We start from the raw sequence: 12,356 nt of genomic DNA, 5'->3' as shown, positions 1-12,356 counted from the left end.
AATGAAAACAGTTTTGAAAATCCAGTAATCCAGTATTGGAATAGTCTCTAATTTTGATTGCTTTGTATAGATGATTTCAACCCATCATCTCTTACTCAATATCAAAATAATTTTTAGCTTTTTTTCTCTTTTTATTGAATCTGCTAAAATGTGCAGTCAGCAATAAGGCATTAGCTGTATATGAGACAGCACTTAGCATTATGGCACATTAGCATTGTTAGGAGAACTCTTCTATCACATGGGAGTTACTCTTACATAATAACAAGGTTATAAAATTTACTGCTGGAATTATAGTCAGCAACAAATGAGATGCAAATTGAAGTAATAGTCAGTCTTGACATTTTTAAAACACTTCATGTTGACAAGTTTTTGACTTACTAGATTAATTACTAGATTTATTATTTTTGCTTAAAAACTTGAAATTTAAGTCTTGAGGAAATTTGAGGTGTTTCAACTTATTCCAAGGTATTGAGAATAAAAGATAATGGAACATGCTGAACGCAGCCCAGTGGCCGGCAGTATAACAGCATTCGTTGCTATGCAAGTGTGAACATAGCCTTAATTTGCACTTTCTTTTCTGAACATGTCTGGCATATCCTTATGGCTCCATGCACCCTTGGGCACCAAAAAGAGTGTTCTCGTGGTATACAATGTCTGGTTTGTACCTGCTTTCTATAGTATGTCATTGTATGTTGAAGGCTTTCGCTGGATGAATGTGTCGTGAATACTCCCAACATATGCTATAAGCAGGAAACAAAGTGGCAATACAGGCTTATTCTTATTCTTACAATTTTTAGATGTGTCTTTTAAAGTGGGCTGTGTAGTTATTATATTGATATGATTCTGTTTTTATCACATTTAGGTCATGGTGGAAATAATGGAAAAAATGGAGGCATAGGGGAAGCTGTTCTTCGCCCTTACCACATACCAGAAACGCCTTCTCAGAGCACATCCTCCAGTTCTATTGGGGTTATTACAAGCTCCACATACGAAGAATCTGTCTCAGGTGAGTAAAATACTACTCCTAACCTATATTAGGCTATGTTAACACAACGTCAAAATTAAAGAAAAGGTGGCCGATTTTCATGTTTTAAAAAAAGTCAGTTTTTGACGCGATTTAACTGACTGCAATGGCAATGCATTGAAGTCAATGAGAAGATGGAAGTCCAATGCACACAGTGTATTGAATAACGGATGTTTTTGCCTCGCATGTCAAAATAATGAACACGATCATTATTTTTGGACGTCTTTTGCACACAGCGGACGTTTTTTATTAGTAGTTCACAGACAGTTTTTCTTTTCTCACCGTTCTTTCTCCATCTTTACTATTAAATTCAAAGGACTTTTCAATTAAGCCGCATCCAAAGGCCAATTAGCAACCCAAACTAAACTAATGTTCAAACACCAGTCATTGCACTACGGGGAGGCCAGGCTGCTAAATAACGTCCGTTATTTTAGCCTCAAAATAATGGACGTCATTTTAAACGGCGCTGAAAAAAATGTTGTGTGAACATAGCCTTATTGTTGAATAAAGCTAATGTTAAAGGGCTTATCCAGGATTAGAGATGCACTGCCACTTTCTTGTCAAAACAGCACCACCTCTGTCCTTAGGTTGTGTGATATTGCAATTCAGCTCCATTCACTTTAATGGAATAGAGCTTCAAACTGCACCCAGACTGAGAACAAGGTAGCTGCTGTTTCTGGATAGGAGCTCTTTTACCTGATCCGAATTCCAAGCATAGCCATAAAAGTCTGCAGCCATGACTGGTTCATTTGCAGAGGTATACTATACAGTAAGCGTCTAAGCTTCCACTAGTCTGGGCTCTGAACCCCGTAAAGATTTAGAGTGGTTTTCAAACCTTGAATTCCCTTGCACCCATACCAATATAAAAATCGCTAAGTATATGAACACGTGGTGCGTTTACACGGAACGATTATCGTTCAAATTTTCGCAATAACGATCGCATTTGAGCGATAATCGGCTCATGTAAACACAGCTACCGATCAAGCGATGAGCGAGAAATCATTCATTGTCATCTTTCAATGTTCTCAAATCGTCATTTGTCGTTCACTAAAAACAGTCTTTGGCTGTGTTCACACGTTTTTTTCAGCTCCGTTTAAAATGATGTCTGTCATTTTGAGGCTAAAATAACGGACGTTATTTAGCTGCCTGGCCTCCCAGTGCAATGATGTGTTTGTACATTATTCTAGTTTGGGATTACTAATTGGACTTTGGCTGTGGCTTAATTGAAAAGTCTATTGAGTTTAATAGTAAAAACGGAGAAAGAACAGTGACTAAAGAAAAACTGTGTGTGAACAACTAATAAAAAACCTCCGCTGTTTGCAAAAGACGTCCGGAAATAATGATCATGTTCATTATTTTGACATCCGCTGCAAACACGTCTGTTATTCAATACACTGTGTGCATTGGACGTACGTCTTCCCATTGACTTTAATACATTGCCATTGCAGTGAGTTAAATCACGGCAAATACTGACGTTTTTTTAAATATGAAAATCGTCCGCCTTTTTTTTTTTTTTTCTTGACGTCGTGGGAATATAGTCTTTTAAATGTGTGAGATGAGCTTAAGCGATCTTAAAACAATCGCAATAACGATTTATTAGTCTAAATGCTGATTGTTATAAAAACCATTAAACGATCGAATGGGCGAATTATCACTCTGTGTAAACAGACCATAAGTTTGATTTATTTCCCCTGCATGACACTAATAGAGTAGGCTCAAATATGGGGAGTTTTTGTTGGGACTGGAAGAGCTGCCTCACTGCCCCCATATTCATTCCTGACATGGAGCCATAGGCTGCATTCCCACGTTCCTTGATCCTGACGGATCACGGACGTGGAATGCATGTACCGGAGTCCCCCTGCGCCCGGACAGCATCTGTAATTAGATGCTGGGAGCGGGGGAGACTGTATTCATAAGCGCCGCGCTGTAATGAATCAGCCGCGCGATGTGTTACTGCAGCGCGGCGCTTATGAATACAGTCTCCCCCGCTCCCAGCATCTACTTACAGATGCTGTCCGGGCGCGGGGGGACTCCGGTACATGCATTCCACGTCCGTGATCCGTTAGGATCACGGAACGTGGGAATGCAGCCATACTCTGGTGGCCGAGAAGAACATTTTCAGTTTAGCTTACAGGCTGGTATATCTGAACAGCTCCTGATTGTTAAGCTTCATGGAGCTATTTAATTGTGAGGGAACAGATAGGGATTCGAGGGATACTGGGTAAAGAAATTCACTGAGAAAGAAAACAACATTGTACATGAAAAAGGTTAAGGCTTAAGTACTGAAATGGATTTTCTATCTAAATTCCAATAGTGAAATACATGGACATGCATTATTGGAAAGGGATTTTCTTTATCTGCTTGTATCTGTACACTTGTTTTTATTTTAGGGCTGACTACTCATTTGGGAAAGCAATGTTATTTTCCAATTTGCTTTACAGTTTTTCTGTTATTTTCAAACATATTGCACAGAACAGTCCTTAAGATAAAGTGTAGCTGTCAAGATTTTACAGTGCCTTCCCAGGATCCTTGAGGAAGTAATTCAAGAGAATCGCCAGCAGACTGATAATGATTTTATAATTAGCATTATTAAAACAGTATTCCAGACTTGTCGCATAGGCATATGCTTATGAGTATACGTATTTCATATTTATATGATATAGGTGAAATTTGTTCTGTAAGATTTAGTGTTCTGTCACTACGTGAATGCTGGTAAATAGATGGCCACATCTAACATAATTTAAGAAACAAAGAAAATAGCCATAATAATAGTGAAATTGATGTGGAAGAAAAATGACATTTACATATAAATGATGGTGACGATGATGATGATTCAAGTGTTTGGAAAAGCTGGTAGACAACCCTTGTTTAAGCTTTAATGTTGGTTGTCATGAAGTTAAATAAAAAGGAACTTGACAGATTAGGACAAGGGATTCCTTGATTAGATTATTTATTTCCTGCTTGCCGATAATCCACCCATGTACAAGGGCTTTAGGAGTCCTTTAGAGAAGTCATCTAATCAAACATGATTGAAAATCTCTCCAACCACTCTAGAGATCAGTAAAAAAAAAAAAGGACCAGCGATCAGCCAACGTCAGATGATCGGAACCTTTGTGCTGACTATGATGTAATTAATAATCCACACAAATTGTTGATTGAGCCTTATAAAGGTTCTGCAGACAAGCACTAATCTCACTGTATCTTGCCATGTAAAAGTCCCCTAAGAAAACAGAGTGATTCTGTGTGTTTTAAGATACAATCTACTAAGTAGCACCAATGATTGCTTTACATAGATTGGTTCATCTGGCTCTTCTAATAATCCCACAGTTAGGTGACATGCCTTCATGTTATGCAGTCACCAGACAAACTTGCTAAATGCTCATTTTCTCTTTAGCATGACTGGATGGAAAACCATTGTCCTCCAAAGATCTTAAATATCTGTCCAAGAAAATTCTTTTAGGCTATGTTCCCACTATGGGAATAGGCTGGCATTTATCGGTAATAGACAGCCATCTATTGATGATCAACCATAATCATTTGGGTTCTGCATTATCAATAGGTAGTTATCTTTTCCCTATAATTGACGGCCTTTTCCCGTAATGGGAATACAGCTTTAAAGGGGTATTCCGCTCAAACATTATTTTTCATATGTCGATGCACATGGTGAGACTTACAATTCCTTCTATACTTGTTGTTATGTAGTCAGTCTCTCGCCCCCTGTTCTGAGTTGCTGCTTTCTGCTGAAGACACAAAAAGCTGTGTATGACCTTTTCTCTCAGTCTCCCCCCTCCCCCCTCCCTTCTCAGACGGCTGATGTAAATAAGTCCCTTTATCTGCAACTTTGTAGCTTCTTTGTAAAGCTGAGAGGATTAAAGGAGAAGTCCAGTGAAAATTCTTATTAAAATATTGTATTGCCCCCCCCCCCCCAAAGTTATACAAAACACCAATATACACTTTATTACTCGAAATGCACATAAAGTGCACTTATTACTGCATGCAGTCTTCTGTTCCTGGAAAAAAATGGTGGTGACATGACCCCACTCCCAGAGCTGTGCCACTGTGGCTGCAGGAGAGGGCAGGGGGATGTTCACTGTCAGCACTGTCCCCTCCTGGTCTCCCTGCCAAAGCTCTCGCCACTGTGACCCCCCTGCTCTCCCCCAGTGTGTCCGTTCCCCATCTTTCCCCTGTGTGCCCGCTGCCCACCACGCCCGACGGGACCTTCTCAGATATCCCAGGGGCGGCGGCATATTAAAACTAGCCGACACACATCACTTTTTTTCCCCAGCCTCCATCGCTGTTGTCCTTCTCTCCACTGCACAGCACTCCACTACTCACATCCAAGCGGGGAAATGTCCCTTCAGCCGCTGCAGGGGGGATGTGAGTAGTGGAGAACAGGGCAGGGGAGAGAAAGACAGCAGCGGTGGCGGCTGGGGAAAGAAAGCGCTGTGTGCTGGCTAGTTTTAATATGCCGGCGCCCGGGGACATCTGAGAAGGTCCTGCCAGGCGGGGTGGGCAGCAGGCACACGGGGAAGAGTGTGGGGAGGAGGCGTGCTGGGGGAGAGCAGCAAGCAGTGCTAAAACTTAACAAGGGGCAACTACCTGAAAAGGGACAAAGGGGTTAGCTGTTCCCTAGTTATATAGGCCTGGGCCCGTGTTCCCATTCCGTGATCTCTTCTGGCAATAGGCGGTATTTCTCCCAGCTGTGAGTATGGGTTATTTTTCTGCCATGTCCTCTTCAGTCAGGTCACCCCGGCGGAGTTCTGTTACTACATAGGCAAGGCCCATGGTAGCCCCCTTTCCTTAGCTCCAAGTCTTAACTACAAGTCCAATGTACCTAGAGACTGTTCCTAGTATTCCAATATCCACCAGTAAGAAACTGAGATTGTTTCAATTATTATACTCCATACCCCTAGTACCCAACTCAAGGATTCTTTGTAAGAGTTTATCTTTTTCTATCTGATTCAACCAGTGAGAAACTGAATATATTTGTTTGCTATTACTACTAAGAAAACCGTGAAGTAGACTATTGCCTGTATTGCACTGTATTGGAGAAAAAGACTCTGTATTGTATACTGCACTACAAATGGATCCATTCAGTAAACTTGTTCTTGTTTAAGTTCACAAGAGACACTGGTTTCCCCACATTACAACTGCAGAAACACCTGCACCAGTTCTAACTAAAAAGGGTGTGTTGGTACATCAAGGGGTGGGCACATACCACTCCTGGCCACCATGACAAGTGCCTCAGTGGTACACCACCTTCTTGTCCAGCTTTATTACACCACCTGGCAACCCCTGAACTCACTGTGATTATTCCTCCCGCCATTACAAAGTTGCTGCACAGTTGCAGATAGGGACTTGTTTACATCAGCTGTCTCAGAAAGGAGGAGGAGACAAAGAGAAAAGCTCACACACAGATTTTTGTGTCTCCAGCAGAAAGCTGCCACTTAGAACTGGACAAATAAGACTGAAAAGATTTTAACAAGTATGGAATGAATTGTTAGCCTCACCATGGGCAGCAGCATATTAAAAGTTATGTTTGAGCGGAATACCCCTTAAGGGTACAAACACACACACACACTGTATACGCAGGAGATACGCAGCAGATTAGATCTGAATAACTGAACACAGCATCAAATCTGCTGCGTATCTGCTGCATATACAATGTGTGTGTTTGTACCCTTAGGCTATGTTCACACTATGTATGTGTGCGGCTGTATTTTTTATGCGGCTGGAAATGTGCGGTTGAAACTACGGCCGTGGGAAAAAATAGACATGCAGCTGAAAACATACGGTCATTTACTTGGAAATCTGGTTCAACTAAAAATAACAAATAAAATCTTAAGAAAGTGATGCAAACACCTCTGGGAAAGCAGGGAAACAGTTTACATGAATTGCTATTACCGGGGTTTGCGATCCTCTGCAGTATGCCGATGCCTCTCATGGTTAATATATTGAATTAATAAAACACATTTTTGTCCCTTTCATTGTTCAATAATAAAATTTAAACGAATCCATCATTTTGCAATTAAATATACTGTTAAAATAAATATATATAAATAAATGTATATTTATATATATATTTATTTTTTGACAGTATATTTAATTGCACAATGATGGATTCGTTTAAATTAAATTATTGAACAACGAAACTGATTTTATTTCAACGAAAATGTGTTTTATTCATTAAATATTAATTAGTACAGGAAGCTCTATAAGCCGTTAATTCATATGCCGGCAATAGAGCATTCTGTACCAATCATCACTTTACTTTAATTAAAACATCAAATGGTTCTTCTAATTATGTTATCACAATAGCATTATTAGAAGAAACATTTAGAATTATATGTGCGCTCAGCTGATTGGCTGATCGGCTGAGCGTACATATAATTAGCGGGTTCGCAGCACAGTGACTTCATTGTGCTGCGGACCAGCGAAGAGGACACATCGGGGTGAGTATACAGCTCTCCCCACCCCCTCCCCTGCACTGCACCCCTCCCAGCAAGGAAGGGGGGTCACTTAACCCCTTCCTTGCTGGGATAGGTGCAGTCTGACATCAGTCTGGCCCCCAAGGGGTTAAGGGGGATGCAATACATCCTCCCTTAACCCCTTGGGGGCCAGACTGTAAGCAGCGATCTGTAAAGATGCTGCATACTGTAAGGAGCACAACACCGCTCACAATGATGGGTGTTGTGCTCCTGTTTGTGTGTTTTTTGTGTCTTTCTCCCTTTTTGTTTTTCAGATATCGGTATCCTGGGGATTACATCGCATTCCGTGGACTACGTCGATGACCAGCGGTTGTTGTTTTTTTTTTTTTTAATAAAATGGTCAATGAGGGGTGTGGGGGTGTTTTTATTTGAATAAAAAAAATTTATAACTTGTGTATTGTCTTTATTTCTTTACTTTATAGACTTAATAGTGGAAGCCGTCTAATAGACGGAATCCATTACTAAGTTGGGGCCCAGTGTTAGCCGGTATAAAATGGCTAACACTAACCCCCTATTATTACCTCAGTACCCAATGCCACCAGGGGTACTGGGAAGAGTCAGGTGCCAGTGGTCCCGGAGCGTCAAAATTGGCGCTCCTGGACCGGGCGGCAGCAGGCTGGTAAGATTTAGGCTGGGGAGGGCCTAAAACAATGGCTCTTCCCACCCTGGTGTTACCAGGCTGCTGTTGTTTGGTTTTTAACCCAGCTGGTTATAAAAATAGGGGGGACCCTATGCGTTTTTTTTAAATTATTTATTTAAAAAATAAAATGCATAGGGTCCCCCCTATTTTTAAAACCAGCCGGGTTAAAAACCAAACTAACACTAGGCCCCGACTTAATGGATTCCGTCTATTAGATGGCTTCCACTACTAAGTCTATAAAGTAAAGAAATAAAGACAAGACAAGTTAAAAAAATTTTTTATTCAAATAAAAACACCCCCACACCCCTCATTGACCATTATATTAAAAAAAAAAAAAAAAACAACCGCTGGTCATCGACGTAGTCCACGGAATGCGATGTAATCCCCAGGATACCGATATCTGAAAAACAAAAAGGGAGAAACACACAAACAGGAGCACAACACCCATCATTGTGAGCGTTGTTGTGCTCCTTACAGTATGCAGCATCTTTACAGATTGCTGCTTACAGTCTGGCCCCCAAGGGGTTAAGGGAGGATGTATTGCATCCCCCTTAACCCCTTGGGGGCCAGACTGATGTCAGACTGCACCCATCCCAGCAAGGAAGGGGTTAAGTGACCCCCCTTCCTTGCTGGGAGGGGTGCAGTGCTGGGGAGGGGGTGGGGAGAGCTCTATACTCATCCCGATGTGTCCTCTTCGCTGGTCCGCAGCACAATGAAGTCACTGTGCTGCGGACCCGCTCATTATGTGTGCTCAGCCAATCAGCTGAGCGCACATATAATTCTAAATGTTTCTTCTAATAATGCTATTGTGATAACATAATTAGAAGAAACATTTGATGTTTTAATTAAAGTAAAGTGATGATTAGTACAGAATGCTCTATTGCCGGCAATATGAATTAACGGCTTACTAGAGCTTCCTGTACTAATTAATATTTAATTAATAAAACACATTTTCGTTGTAATAAAATCAGTTTCGTTGTTCAATAATTTCATTTAAACGAATCCATCATTGTGCAATTAAATATACTGTCAAAAAATAAATATATATATAAATATACATTTATTTATATATATATTTATTTTAACAGTATATTTAATTGCACAATGATGGATTCGTTAGAATTAAATTATTGAACAACGAAAGAGACTTTATTACAAAGAAAATGTGTTTTATTAATTTGATATATTAACTATTCGAGGCATCGGCATTCGGCATCATTGCCTGCTATTTTTGAAGTACTCCGTACGGACCGCCTGTCAATCCACGGCCGCAAACAATGGTCTTGTAAATTTTTTACGGGTCAGTTTACGATAGGGCCGTAGATTCATACATAGTGTGCACTGTGCAGCCATATATCGTATACTTTCCAGCGTACGCATGAACCAGAAAAATCCGGCCAATGATTTACCGCCTGCAATACAGCCGCACAGATACAGAGTGTGAACCTAGCCCTAAAGTGTATAACCAGTAGATGTCATAGAACTCAAGGATGTTTCATTCCATGACAGTATTTCTCTGCTTTTCATGATATTCAGAACATTGCTACAAAGAAAAAGAAAAAAAAATCGTCCACAATGTAATTTATTTGGTAATTTGTGCATAGTGAAACATTCAATCACCAAGTGCTTAATGAGAACAAAACTGTAAAATAAACTTTGTTGTTGTTGTTGTTTCATCCATTGCCTTAGTCAACTGTGAAAGCCGCACATAATAGCAGGAAACTGCTTTTCAGTTTGATTAATCCTATTAATAACATTATCTCAGAAAGCATAACATTTATTCTTTACAAAACTTTATGGATTACAATGCACTTGGGAAACAAAGATATTTTAAATATGTTTATCTTAAAGGGGTACTCCAGCATTTTTTCTGTCTTTCAAATCTACTGGGATTGGAAAGTTATATAGATTTGTGGTTTACTTCTATTTAAAAATATCCAGTCTTCCAATACTTATCAGCTGTCGTGTGTCCTTTCCAGTCTGACACAGTGCTCTCTGCTGCCACCTCTGTACAAGTCAGGAACTGTCCAGAGCAGGAGAGGTTTTCTATGGGGATTTCTGTAGGGGTGTGTGTGTGTGTGTGTGGGGGGGGGGGGGGTGTTATAAGGCAAAAAAATGTTATTTTAGTTAAACAGCAGTAAATGCTTGGAATACATTTCCAGCAGTAAATTTAGTAAATCCATAGTAAGTGAATTTAAACATGCCCGGGAAAAACAATCATTTATCCCAAGTTAAAAATACAGTTATGATATTAAAGTATTCCGTTATGCTTTTCAGAAGACGATATTGTGCCCGGTAATGAAATAACACAAGTACCAGATGAGGAGAATCAACACGAAGGAATAAAGAGCAAACTGGAGCTCTCATTTTACCCTGAAGACGACTCTGAGGAATGGATGTTTTTTCAGAAAGTTGTAACTACAGTGCAAACCTGGTTTAGCTTATTCGGATGGGCTAGTGGCTGCAATCCTATTACTGTACCACAGTCTCTATGGAGGTAAAGTAAAGCTGGAAAACATCTAGAACTTCTCCTGTGGCCATATTTGTCTTGTGTCTTGTAAGAATGATAATTACAGTTGTAAGGGAGCCCTTAGATTTTTGATCTCCCTTTACTGTGGCTTCAGGTAAAATTTGCTCAGTGTTAAGTGTTTGGACCATTTCTCCCCGAAAACCTGTTTTAGTTCATTAATATTTCTAGAATGCCTCTTGTCAGTCATGTTACAGCATCTCGATTAGGTTTAAAAGGGTTTTTTTTACCACAAAATAGATGATAAATTTGTTTACTGGGCATCACTTTACTCCCAGCAATAAAACATTTACCAGCTATCATGTTGATTAATAATCACTGCTTTTAGTTTTTAGACCCCTTTTAAGGTTTAAAATTCAGGTTAAAGGGGTTATCCAACACTTTACATATAATGCTGCTCTTTTATAAAACATCCCAAACATTTTATCCTTACCTCTGCATACTCTCCTTTGATTTCCTCGGGATGCCTCGCTGACTGCAGAAGTCGCCACTTCCAAAACAAATTCTTCTCAGCAGTGACAGCCTCCTCAGCCAATCACTGGCTGCTGCGCTGTCCTGTCTCAGTCAGTGATTGGCTGAGTCATCTATCACTGCATAGACAAGCTTGCCTAAGAAGTGGCGGCAGCTGCGGCCAGCAAGGCACCCCAAGACACCGAAGGAGGACACCGGGGGAGCGTGGAGAGGTTTGGAACAGATGGTGGTTATGTTTTATATCAGGGCAGCAACATGTAAAAAGGGATTAGGTGTTAGATAACTCCTTTGATGTTTAGGCTCTTACATGTCCATTTAAAAAATCATTCTTTTTTTTCCAGCCATTTTTAGTTGAGGTGTGTGCTTTTAAGTCGTTGTCTTGTTGCATCTCTTTAATTTCAGGTCATGAACTGCAATTCTTCCATTCTTCTATAAAATGCTTGATAAACAATAATTTCATTGTTTAAATTAGGGATGGTCCGAACCTGCCGAGGTTCGGGTTCGTATGATCCCGAACGCTCGGCAGCAGATTCCCGCAGTCTGCCCGCTCCGTGGATTGGGCGGATACAGCGGGAGTAATGCCTGGAAAACTGGGATACAGCCTATGGCTGTGGCTGTATCCCAGTTTTCCAGGCGGTCCTCCCGCTGGATCCGCCCGCTCCACGGAGCGGGCAGACAGCGGGAATCATTACCGAGGGTTCAGGTTTGTACGAACCCGAACCGAACTCGGTTCGGACCATCCCTAGTTTAAATTCATTGTTTTTACTGCTCTGATGTACACACAGGTCTTTCGCTGTTAAATGAAAGCTGTATGTATCAGCTTTTGTTTAACCGGCACTTTACACTGCAGAGCATCAGAAGAATATTCATGGGAGGTGGGCATGGCAGATTGGTGTACTGAGGGCTGTAACCCTGTCCCGCTGCACCGTCCCCTAATTTATATGAATAAAACACAGGATTCAAGAACAATTGCGCTGGGGATAATAGAAAGTCCCGGCCATTTGGGATCATAACAGCAGATTAGAGTCCTCTAACCTCCTGCCACGTTTGCATTTTGCCCAGTGCTCCGTTCGTAGCCTCCTTTGGAAAGTCCTTTCTGCGCCATAGAACAGAGCTGGACAGTCTGTTCAAAAGCCAACATTAATTGATTTTAATGGGGTCCGTCGGATTTCCATCTGGTGTACATTTATTTTGAAGACGTGTGAG

At 40.8% G+C, this 12,356-nt stretch overlaps 1 protein-coding gene across 3 annotated transcripts in view; it reads left to right on the top strand.

The window, feature by feature from the left end:
* CFAP47 (cilia and flagella associated protein 47) overlaps positions 1-12,356 on the top strand; it is a 313,997-nt gene that overhangs the window by 83,158 nt on the left and 218,483 nt on the right. For all 3 annotated transcript variants that reach the window (XM_069971016.1, XM_069971013.1, XM_069971015.1), the window contains exons 29-30: positions 863-1,006; positions 10,430-10,649. In XM_069971016.1, coding sequence (XP_069827117.1) covers positions 863-1,006; positions 10,430-10,649 — 364 coding nt within the window. The remainder of the gene's footprint in view (positions 1-862; positions 1,007-10,429; positions 10,650-12,356) is intronic.

The sequence above is a fragment of the Dendropsophus ebraccatus genome, chromosome 5 (genome assembly GCF_027789765.1).
Source record: "Dendropsophus ebraccatus isolate aDenEbr1 chromosome 5, aDenEbr1.pat, whole genome shotgun sequence".
NCBI lineage: Eukaryota > Metazoa > Chordata > Amphibia > Anura > Hylidae > Dendropsophus > Dendropsophus ebraccatus.
This window is presented reverse-complemented; position numbering and strand designations above follow the sequence as displayed.